General features: G+C 42.0%; 1 protein-coding gene across 2 annotated transcripts; it reads left to right on the plus strand.

The window, feature by feature from the left end:
• Window positions 1-3864: 3864 nt before the first annotated feature.
• Window positions 3865-10926, plus strand: EIF1B (eukaryotic translation initiation factor 1B). Of its 2 annotated transcripts, XR_009276855.1 has the most exons (5): window positions 3865-4125; window positions 6232-6395; window positions 7089-7190; window positions 7748-7929; window positions 9273-10926. XR_009276855.1 is itself a non-coding variant. In XM_058831749.1 (4 exons), the coding sequence occupies exons 1-4, from the start codon at window positions 4095-4097 to the stop codon at window positions 7790-7792; spliced, it is 342 nt and encodes a 113-aa protein (XP_058687732.1). In that variant the 5' UTR covers window positions 3865-4094; the 3' UTR covers window positions 7793-8122. The 2 variants fall into 2 exon arrangements, 1 of the variants encoding a protein (XP_058687732.1); XM_058831749.1 differs by lacking the exon at window positions 9273-10926 and having other exon boundaries at window positions 7748-8122.
• Window positions 10927-11374: the final 448 nt, after the last annotated feature.

An 11374-nucleotide genomic window follows, 5' to 3' on the forward strand; every position in this document is an offset into this window, starting at 1 on the left:
CTGTGTCTGTAGAAAGTGAAAAAGTGTTGTTCGCTCTGGTTGTTACAAAGGGGCAGGTGCAGACAAGGGTGGCTTTTTACATGCACATAACCAAAGACAGATGTCATACAGAGTTCTAAACTAAAGCACAGGTTTAACCCTACTGCATGGCTGACTTTTTTTGCCTGATGCAAGGCTTTCTTCTGCCATTTCCAGCTCGTTTTTCAAACACAGCAATTCTCTGGAAGAACAAAGTTTCTCCCACTGGTATGTGTTACCCATTGCTGCTCAAGCACACCTGAAGTGCTTCTGAGAATACCCAATGAAGGCGGGGTTCTGCACTAGGGTGACATTTTTTACGAAAGTGTACTTTATGGCTTCAGTATGTCATATTTATCATCTGTATGCCAGTGAGCCCCTGGTTTTAATTCCTGAGGCTTATCCAGTCATAAATAACCTGTAATGATTCACATACAGCTTGACAGATTAACTGAAATGCAGTAAAAGGCGAGCAAGGGGATCTTTAATTGCTATTCATAACCAGGTCTTGCAACTAATACACTTAAATAGCTTGAAGCCGTGATCAAATTAATTAGAGATAATGTTCTTTTCTGGCACTGTAGTTGGCAGGTTATATATTAGTCATGGAAAGACAGGAGTCTCATTCCCAAAATATTGCTTAAACCCTGATGTCTAATATTAGTGAATGAGATTAACTACAACCTCGGCTCTAGGATGATCTGAAATTGAGCAGGTTTTGAAATCTGAAATTTAACAGTTTTCAAAATCTGAAATTCAACAGTTAAGCAACAACACCTCTTACCTTCACTTAGGTTTTAAAACTATTTTAATTGCTTCTACCTCTTTTGGTTGCTGCAGGTCCATGTCTGCTTTGCCCACCTTTCTTCAGTCTGGTGTGACTGGAAGCCCCTCACAACCAGGACTTTCACAGGTCTATTGCCACAAGTGACTACTCAAGAGCAATGGGAAGGACTCAGGTCAAAGGAACTCAGGACAACTGTCCTGTTGAGGGCAATAGAAGGAGCAGCATGTCTCCAGTAGGATGCCACCTGCTTCTGAGCACAGACACCAAAGTTTGGTGCAATGTGCTGGCACACACAGGATTTGTGTCAGATCTTAGTGACGGATGTGATATCAAGACCTGCAGCTCCCTCTGAGCAGGACAGCGAAGGGAGAGCTCTTTGAATTGACACAGCCCCACAGAGGCCCTGCCAATTCACATGGACATTGCAGAAGGCTGCCAAGAGAACAATGAGGGTGCTGGCCACCACTTTTATTTTAATTGCTGCACAATGCATGCCAAGCTGTGCAGTTGGGGGTTGTTTCCATTCCCTCTGCAGTTGCCAGAACTATTCACTGTTGTTTCATTTTAAGGATAACAAAGTCACATCTTCTTGGCTAATAAAAGGAGCTTTGTTGCTTCCCAGACATCCAATCTCATTTGTCTGTAAACTGTAGGATGAATTCCACCAATGCCCAATGAGCCCATAGGACTCAACAGTGAGAATTAGAACTGTAAAACTATTTTAAATAGTTTTAAATAGATTCAGAGTAAGCAGAAGAACTGACACAAAGACTGGTATACTCAGCTAAACCTGCAGGCTCAGACTTGGGGCTTGTGCCTGAAGATGCACTGTTCCTCTCATCCATGGCCAGCCTTGTGCTCCTCGGTTGTCTCAGCACAACTGTTGCAGGATTATACAAGTGGAGTGGATCTGAGGCTTTAACCTTTGAGTTTATTTTGTAACTAAAATTAGTTTGCTGATCTGGCTCATCCCAGTGGCCCACTGATATCGGTACTGGTGCAGCCACGGTAACAAAAAACACAGTGGCTGGAAAAAGAAAAGGGTGATGGACCTGCTTTGCCACTGGGGAAAAAATTCATGGGATGATGATGAGAGCGCAAAAGAAACAACAAAATCTTGCAGAGAGACATAGGATTAGCAAAAATGTATCAGAGGCAAAATTTCTTCACATTAGTAGTAATTTAAGTTTTCTGAGAGAGGTGCTATTGATATCCTGGGGTCATGTCCCTGAGGATGGGTGTCCTAAGCTTCCTCAACCTTCCCAGAAGGTTTTTCAGTGTTTAGTTCTGCATCCTTAATCCACAGACATTGTCCAGATTGTTGCCTCAAGCTCTTTCCCCATCCTCCCATTACTGCCTCAATAGTGCCTTTTGCAGCTGCTTGGGAATGAGTTAAACAACCCCCCTTTACAGCAGTGAAAGGTTTAATCAATGATAGTAGCAAAGGGAAAGCAAAGGTTTTGTGCCATGGCCAATGGCCTTGTTTTCCCTATGGAAGAAGAAAAGCTTCTTTGCAAAGTGCCAGGACTAGAAACCTTAGACCATTGCAGACTGGCATTCATAAAACTGCTGCAGTGCTGATCCAGACCTCGGATCACAGAAAATAAATATCCCATTAATAAAAAAGGGCTGAAATTTAGCATAAAAGCCAAAAAGGGGAAAAAATAAAAGAGAAACACAGGTTCTTCCACTTCCGCCAGCAGAATTAGCTTATTGTACATCTACAAAGCCATTAATCACCTCATGAGGACCAGCAAGACTTGTAACACCTGCACACAATTTTAAAGGCAAACTTTTCCTATTGCAGCCCCTGCACTGCTGATATCCTCCCAAAACAGGGATGGACAGCAAGTGGCTGTCACAAAAGAGTCCTGTGAGGCCACATGCCAGCCATCCATGGGGCTCCTAGGGACTGGGGAACAGCAGCTGCACCTACCTGAAAAGGTGCAGAGTTCTCAGAATCACAGGATAGTTAAGGCTGGACTGGATTCTCAAGATCATCTGGTCCAACCCTCCTGCCAAGGCATTCTGACCTCAAGCAGGTGACACAGGAACATGTCTATGTGGGTTTGGAATGTTTCCAGAGGTAGAAACTCCATGACCATCCTAGGTAGCCTGTTCCAGTGCTCTGCTTCCCTCAATAAGAAGTTCTTCCTCATGCTGAGGTGGAACTTCTTGTGTCTCCAAGTCATGCCCAAAGTGGAGACAGGTGGTTTATGGGGTGCTGACTGCCTCTCTCACCACATTCAATATTTAAAGCAGCATTTTGTCTAGTGAGGAGAGCCTGAAGGAATGGGATTTCCAATAGATTTTAATGGGGAAGGGAGAATTCCAATTTCAGATCAGCTGGAAAACTACCCATGCCAAAGGGATGTGAGTATGGAAGGGTCTCCATGGGGTCACCCTTGCTGGGTGCCTGAGGGCCAGCAGCACGGAGAACAAGGGGCTCCAGCAACATGCCAGCACTGCTGTTGGGGATCCACTGAAGAGAACATTGTTATGAGACAGGGCATTGTGGTGCTGGAGCAGGTCCAGAGAAGGGCAATGAAGCTGGTGAAAGCTTTTGCACACAAGTCATATGAGGAGCAGCTGAGGGAGCTGGGGGTTTTAGCCTGGAAAGAAGAGGCTCAGGGGGGACTTTATTACTCTCTACAGCTGCCTGAAAGCAGGGTGTAGCCAAGTGGGGGTCAGTCTCTTCTCCCAGGCAACCAGCAACAGGAGAAGAGGATGTAGCCTCAGCCTGCAGCAGGGGAGGCTCAAGCTGGACATCAGGAGGAATTTCTTTAAAGAAACTATGATTACACATTGGAATGGGCTGCACCAAGCGGTGTTGGGGTCCCCGTCTGGACGTGGCACTCAGTGACACGGTCTGGTTGACATGCTGATGCTCGGTCAGGGGTTGGACTCGAGCACCTCAGAGGTCTTTTCCAAACTAACCGATTCCGTGATTCTGTGCACCGGGCTGCTGAGGGGCCCTCACGCGCGCGACGCCATTTTGTGCGGAGCGCGGCGGGCGGCGCCCGTTGGCGGTGCCGTGGGGCGGTGCGGCCAAGGGGCGGGGGGTCCCTCCCTCCCTCCACATTTTATTTCCCTTTGCGCTTCCTCCTCTCCTTATTCCTTCCTTTCGCTCTCGCTCTGCGTCTCGGGTTCGCTCCCCGCGTCCCTCTGCTTTTGTTACCCCTCCCCTCGCTCCCTCCCGCTCCCCGCCCCCGCGTGGCACTGCGGAGCCGGAGACGTGACCCGAGCGGACTCGCTTCCCCGCAGCTCCAGCCTCTCGCCGCAGAGTCGCATGTCCTCGATCCAGAACCTCCAATCCTTCGGTAAGAGTCGCCAGCACCCCGCAGCCACCCCCTCGGCAAGCCCACCCGTCGCTCCCGGCCCCGCCGTCCTGCCTCCGCCTTCGTGAGGGCCGCGGGCCCCCCGCCCCCGCGGTGACATTGAGCGGTGTCGCCGTCGCTGCGGTGCTCCGTGAGGCAGCGCCGGCGGCTCGTCCTTGTCCTCCCGCGTCGCCGGCCTCGGGGCGTGCTCGGTGTGTGCGGCGAGGAGACCTCGGGCGGGAGGCTCAGCCCTTCGCTGCTCCCGTAGGAGGTGCTGCCATGTTCTCAGCTCTGACACCCCGGATCAAGGGCTCGTATCCTCTGCTGAGGAAATAATTTCATCAGTTACGGTTGGTTTGCTGCAGCATCTTATCCTCAGCCATGTCACAAAACGCTATACAAGCCCTTCAAAGGTTATTGTTTCTGTAGAGTGAGCTACGCAGTTGGGAGATCATCTCTCCCCTATCAGCAGGGAAGTTTAACCATGCCGGGCCAGCGTTCTCCTCTTGCCTTATCTATAAGCAGCAGAAGTGAGCAAGTTAGAACTTTATACAATAGTCTTAGGCTTTTGGTCACAGTTTTGACTCTGATCTTCTGCACGTATAAGCCATGTGAGAAGGTTACGTTCAGTCATGATTTGGGAGCTCACTCTGTGCTTAAGAAAGGTGCCGCCCAGAGGATTGGTTTGAAGGGGTCCAGTGTTGACATCTACAGTGCTGTCTTTTTTCCAGCCTAGAGCCCTAAACTCTGCCAAGCTGTCTTGCCTTATCTGCAACCTAGAGTCCTAAACTCTGCCAAGTGATCCTTATGCCCAAGTCCTCTTCTTCTTCCACTTTTTCTTTGACTAAGATTTTCTATTATTGTTTGAGCCACAAGCTGTGGGAGACAGTAAAAGTCAGCAGGGTTTTACAAATTCTGTAGTAGAAGTTGAGTTGGTCGAGATTCCCAATGCCGTATTTGTTTCCTGTGGTGCTTGAATCCTCATTATGCTTTCAGTGCCTTTAATGCTCTTGTTTCCACAAGGATCTGTCAGACTGCAGCTGAACTACTTTTTTGTCTTTCTGCTGAAGTTTTACTCATTTGGGGCATTTCTTTCTAGTGGATAGCAAAACTTGACCAGTGTTTTTAGATCTGAGTTTTGAATGGAAGTTTGGGAAATTGTAGCTTGCATGGGTGTTGAACCTACATAGGCTCTTAAATATTGTTCTGATTAGTACCAAAAATTACTTATGACTATTTTTAAAAAGTAATGAAGTACTTGATGCTTCAAGGTTTATTTGGAGCTACTGGAGATTTGTAGAGCTGTAAAATTTCTTGAGTATTAAGCATGTTTTTGTGAAGTACAGAGTATAAGAAGTGTTAATGCAGAAGCCTCCTTCTTTCTAAAGGCTTTTCTATCTGTGCTAGATAAATGCTAAGCTTGGAAGAATTTGAGAACTGACCTTTCTTTGGTCTAAGCCTAAATTAATTTTGTTACATTTCTTGACTAAAGCTACTGACTGGAGGAGTTCTGGTTTACAGGCAGCCTCTGACATCTGTTAGAGTGTATTTCTCTTTTATTTCTCGTAATAGCCGAGCATTACATCCATGCCTTAACATGCTGGAAGTGTAGTAGTTACCACAGTCTAAGACTTCTGCTCAGTACCTGTAAGGAGGTGTCTGTTCTAGAGCTTTTCTGTTTCTCTGTTCTTATCAGTTGATCTGAAAAGAGATACAGTTGTTTTATTTCACTTTAATGTATGCAGCTGTCTAAAACTTATGTACGTTTGATGTTCTCTCAGAAACATGTTTTCAGGTTCAAGATTAACAGTTTGCAAGAAACAATGAAGTAAACTGATACTGTAGCAGAAAATCATTCATACCTAGGAAGGCATGGCAGAAATGGTGCGTGGTAGTTGAGAGGGCTGTCCTGAGCATGTAGTGTAATATATCACTTTATACAGCTGTACAAAAAGCACTTTGGTTTTAACAGTGTGTTTTTAAACAGGGATTAAACATCAAGATGATACCCTGAATATAATAATAATTTTTTGTGAAGTGAGAATCTTCCTTCTTAGTTTTGAGCTTGGGTGTTTTGTGGGAATTACATGAATCTTTTTCCTCCTGCAGACCCCTTTGCTGATGCAACAAAGGGTGACGACTTACTCCCGGCGGGGACTGAGGATTACATTCATATAAGGATCCAGCAACGAAACGGAAGAAAGACACTAACAACTGTTCAGGGCATTGCAGATGATTATGACAAGAAGAAACTTGTGAAAGCTTTCAAAAAGGTAAAGTTGCTGATTTGATTTTATAATGATTATATATAAAGGAGTAAGATAGCTTTTAATACCAAGTAACAAAATCTTTATGTCACTTCATTCTCTCCAGTGCACACCACTTTCATATTCAAGTCCTTTTCCTTTCTGAAAACACTTATCAGTGTCCAGTGACACTGATTTTGCTAAAAGGTTAAACGTTTCTATCTTAAAAAGAAGCAAATAAAATATATTCTGAGTGTTTCTTTAAATTTTCACTGATACATGGCTTTCTTGATGTGAAAAATAAAATCATTTAAAGTAGAGCTGGTTTTTATTCCTGCCTCTGTTACAGCTGGGTTGTTGCTGAAAATAGAGGCCTTTAGTTTTGCCAAGATAACAATAATTATTTTTAAATAGTGTGAAGTTGAGAGGCCGTATCTTATGACTTCGTTTTTCATTATTGCAATAATTGTTGACCATTTCCTTCTGCACAGTAGCTAATCCTGTCACTGCTGAATTTACCATCAGCAGTTTAGTTTGTGTATGTTTGTATCAGCAGATATATTCCATTTCCTCTCAGAGCCAGTAAAATTGATTTAACCTTTGCCTGGCTTGGTATCAAAATAGTAAGCAGCTTCTGAGACAAAGTTCTTCTGAGAAGACTGACTAAGCAAAATCATGACTTACATCAGATGTCTTATAATATGGATGTTTCTCTCTTAGAAATTCGCTTGTAATGGTACTGTGATTGAGCATCCTGAATACGGCGAAGTTATCCAGCTGCAAGGTGACCAGAGGAAAAACATTTGCCAATTCCTCTTGGAGGTGAGGGACTGCAGATAAATATCTAAACCTCTCTGGAAGCACTAGGGTGACAGGTGGTACTGATGCTAATTAATCAGCTAAAGATGGCCACTGTAGTTCTTTTGTATTTTCAGCCAGAAAGTAAAATGATACTTGCAGAATGAGAGTAAGCCTCTGGTAAGAATCAAAGCACTGTAAAATGCCTTTGCACTGTTACAACACGCCTCTTGTTCTCTGACAGTGCAACTTGAGCTCTGTGCTTGTAAAATCGAGCGTTCAATGCAAACCATAATCGTGAGACTGAAAACACTGTAGAGGAGAGAGGCTTACTCTGATGCAAATGATGATGCAGAGTTGTTACACCGTCAAAGAATAACGGATGTCTGATAAGATTTTCTTTTTGTTTAGTCAATTCTGCTTGGCCCAGAAACATTCTGTAAATTTAAAAAAAGGTTTCATTGAGTGTATACATTGTATAGCAGTTTCTTTAATCAAAGTGTAAGATTAGGGTAACTTGATATTGCTGTAAGAGCCTAAATATGTAAGCTTTACTAAAATGCATTGTTTCTCTCCTTTAGATTGGCATTGTCAAGGAGGAACAACTGAAAGTTCATGGTTTCTAACCTGTACTCTTATGAAGAATCCTGCAGTATTGGTCTTACCTATCCTGGTTCTTCAGTGAAGAATGAGTCTTTGCAGTGAATGGACTTCCCTGTTACCTGAACATTTACAATTTGATTTGCATGACTGCATGAAACAGGTGGTGTGTAGGCTAGAAACACATAAGACAACTTCAGTAAGATGGTAATGAAGACCCTTGAGAACTTTAACACATTTCCAATGGAAATGTATTAGCGATGATTGTTCAGTTTAGTACTCTCCACCTGAGTTAAACGTGTGAGTTTTATTCAAATAGTGTGTGTTGTTGCTTAAAAATAAAAGTTTATTCATATAATTTCTGGGATATTTGAAATGCTTTAGCTTAAGTTTTAAACTAGCACTGTAGCCTTGCTGTGGAATGGCTAAACTGTTTTGTGGCAAGTGTTAACTCACTGCTGATTGAAGAAATTGGAAAATTGACATGATTAAGTACTAGCTGATTAATCAGTAGATTAGCTTGCTGTGACCTTACCCTGTAGCTGTCAGACTAGTGTTTTAAAAGCCTGTACTGTAGCTGTACCTTAGTAGCAGCATAATAAGACATCAATTGTTTGCTGTGTAAGTAACTGGATCTCTAAGATTTATTGCAGTGATTATGAGGAATTAATGTGAAGCAAAGTAGGGGTAAAACAAGCTGAGCTCCTCAAAGCAAAACATTTGGGTAAAAGTCCCAAAACATTTAAAGGAAGTGGATGGGGTGTTGTATCTCCTCTGTCACTGAGTACAGGGAAAAGGTAATGTGTTGGCTTCTGCTATGACTGTGCCATGGCAAGCAGAGTGCTTGACTGAGCTGGTAGTGCTAGCTGCAGGAGCAGGGAAGGGAGCAGGACCTACATTAACCTCTTCCCTGTTATGAAAAGTCTTCCTAGGACTGATGGTTGACATGGAGGGTTTTGTAATAGAGTTTAGGTGTTGCTACAAAAAGCTGATTTTTCTAGGAGGCAATTATTTCAGCATTACTGGAGGTTACATTAGGTTTGTTCCACCATGCCTTTCAGCTAGCTTTAGTTAGCTGTAGGCATTTCCTGTTCTGCTTGTAGGATGTCTCATGAAGAATGAAATTAATTCACTTGGTGAAACAAGCAGATGTCTTCCTTTTGAGGTAGACATGGAATTTTTTTCTGAAACAATTCAGAACATGCTGAGTTGCAAAACCATTACAATAGTGGGAAATGTTTAAGAAACTTCATGTCATATCATGTATTCTCTGGAAAGAAAGATATTTCTTTACTGCTAAGGCTTAATAATAACTTAGCCAGAAAAGGAAAATTATTAAATTGATAAAATAATTGTTTACTACCTAAAGTAGTAAAGAATTATGCAAAACTTATTATTTAATATCACATGTATCTGTACTTCATTTCCTATTCATATTTGCCTTTCTAAACAGAAATGTTTTAAATTTAACCTATTTGAACTGGGTTTTTTTTCTTTTTTTTTTAGATTTTTGAGTTCAGAAATGAACCCTTAAGGCACTAGCAACAATTAGGGGAGCATTATATGACGATTCCTTTCTCCGCCTGGTCTAGACAATTCCACTTGTAAAATTCCAGTCACTCAATCTCCACAAATTCTGCCTGATGTTACAGATCTTATCTGTTCCAGAGAAAGGATGCTCCAGAAGATTGTATACAGTTAAGGTGCAATACGTTCAGGAGGAGGAAATGCCTCATGCAAAGCACAAAATACCCACATACCAAATGGAAATCCAAAAATAAATCTTATGCAAGTCTTGCAGATAAGCAGAATAAAGTCATTCTACTGCAAGTTTACCTCGTCCTGATTCTTAACTACTAAAGTAATCAGTCTTTTGGGGGTACATAGAAATTAGTGATTATCATTTTATCACATGCCAGAAAAACTGATGTTCGTATTTAAAGCTTGTTCTCCTGCCCAAGAGGTAAAGCAAGCAGTACCTTCTATTTTGCTGGTATTATACAAGTACTTCTAGTGGGCTTTGAATTGAAGATTAATGACTAGCAGGTCTCATGTTACTGAGTCAGTCTTCATTTCATATGGCATCCCATTAACTTTTACTACCTAAGCTTGAGTCATTTCTCCATAGTCATTCTGCTTGGAATAAGTAAGAAAAATATTTGGTTTTCTTCCTCCTCATTTAAAAATCCTTTATAATAAGAAGAACCTTGCAATTCATGGGTGGCTTGGGTGAAGACGCTTGTGTTTTGACCACTGAAAGGCAAAAGTATAGGGAGATGGAGTAAGACGTAACACATTTGAAGTTTTTAATCTTTCTAGAAGGAAAGCAGAAATTTTTGTCCATGAGTGTTTTAAACTAAAACAGTGTTTCTAAGATTGTAATTAGCTTTGTTACAAGCCCAAATCTCTTTGTATGTTGTAGATGAAAGGCTTCAAGAATATCATATTTTGTCATCTTATTCTGAAACTTTTTTGTCAAAGCTAAACTTCCTTGGAATACATATCTATGTTTTAAAAATGCTGAAAATGAAGGTTTTGGAAAATAACTGTTTTAAGTGCTGCCACAGAAATCTGTTTTCAGAATGAAGGCAGGTTTCAATCTTTTTATCTATTCCAAAATAGGTTAAAAAATGTTGAAGGATGTGGCCCATAATTGCCAAGGCAGTAAAAAGGAGCTTATAGTAGAAACTCTTTTGAAGTCCACTAGTAGTACTTGAGGCTGGCCAGGCTCAGACTGCAAAAAATGGTGTTTTTTTGTTGGACTGTTGTGAAGTCTGTGTCCTTCAGACCTACCAATCAAGATTTCCTTCTTAGTGATACTCAGGCTTAGTCTCAAGGTGTTATTGGATGTAGAAACTTGTTTTGAGTTCACAGCCTTGTGCATAGTTTTATTAGACTGTTCTAGCTGACTCTGAGCTGATACCTTGGAGTAAGGTGTTGCATAAATAAATTCACTAAATTGTCTGTTCTGAGTCTACATCTACTTAATGCAGCTAGGAGCAATGCAACCCTCGCTTCCCAAATGCTGCTGGAAGTTCTTGTTTGTAGAATATGAGATTTAATAATTTAAGTCTGTAAGATGCCTACTTCTTACTCTCTGAGCTATCAGGCCCTTGACTGTCACCCATGGTCTGCTAAATCTGACTCTGTGTCTCAGAGATGAGCAGTTACTCGAGTGGAGTTACCTCTGAAAAGGAATGCCTAGGCTGTGTGTGCATGCTATTCATTGCTTCGGTGGCTTTGCTTGAACCTTTATTCCTGAACTCCATTTTTGCACAGCCAAAATGAATAACATTTTGTTTTGGAGAGCTTCTTTGGAGGGGGAGGAGGGAACTAGTAAATAGTATTAGGAAATAAGTTTATATCGAAGTTTGTTTCCATTAACTTAGATCCCTGGACTGAAGACCTCTGTAACATCATTGTTTCTGTCTCTCTCTGTATCTTTAAAAATCTTAGTTAGATATCCTTGAAAGTTTGCCATTTAAGGCTCTATGTACATCCAAAGCCGTTATAAAACTCTAAAATACGAAGTCATTGAACTTAAGTTTCAAATATTTGAAATAACAATTAGACAGAACTCCTCATTTTTTCCTATACTGCCATCCTGC

This window comes from Poecile atricapillus, chromosome 2 (genome assembly GCF_030490865.1).
Source record: "Poecile atricapillus isolate bPoeAtr1 chromosome 2, bPoeAtr1.hap1, whole genome shotgun sequence".
NCBI classification, from domain to species: Eukaryota; Metazoa; Chordata; class Aves; order Passeriformes; family Paridae; genus Poecile; species Poecile atricapillus.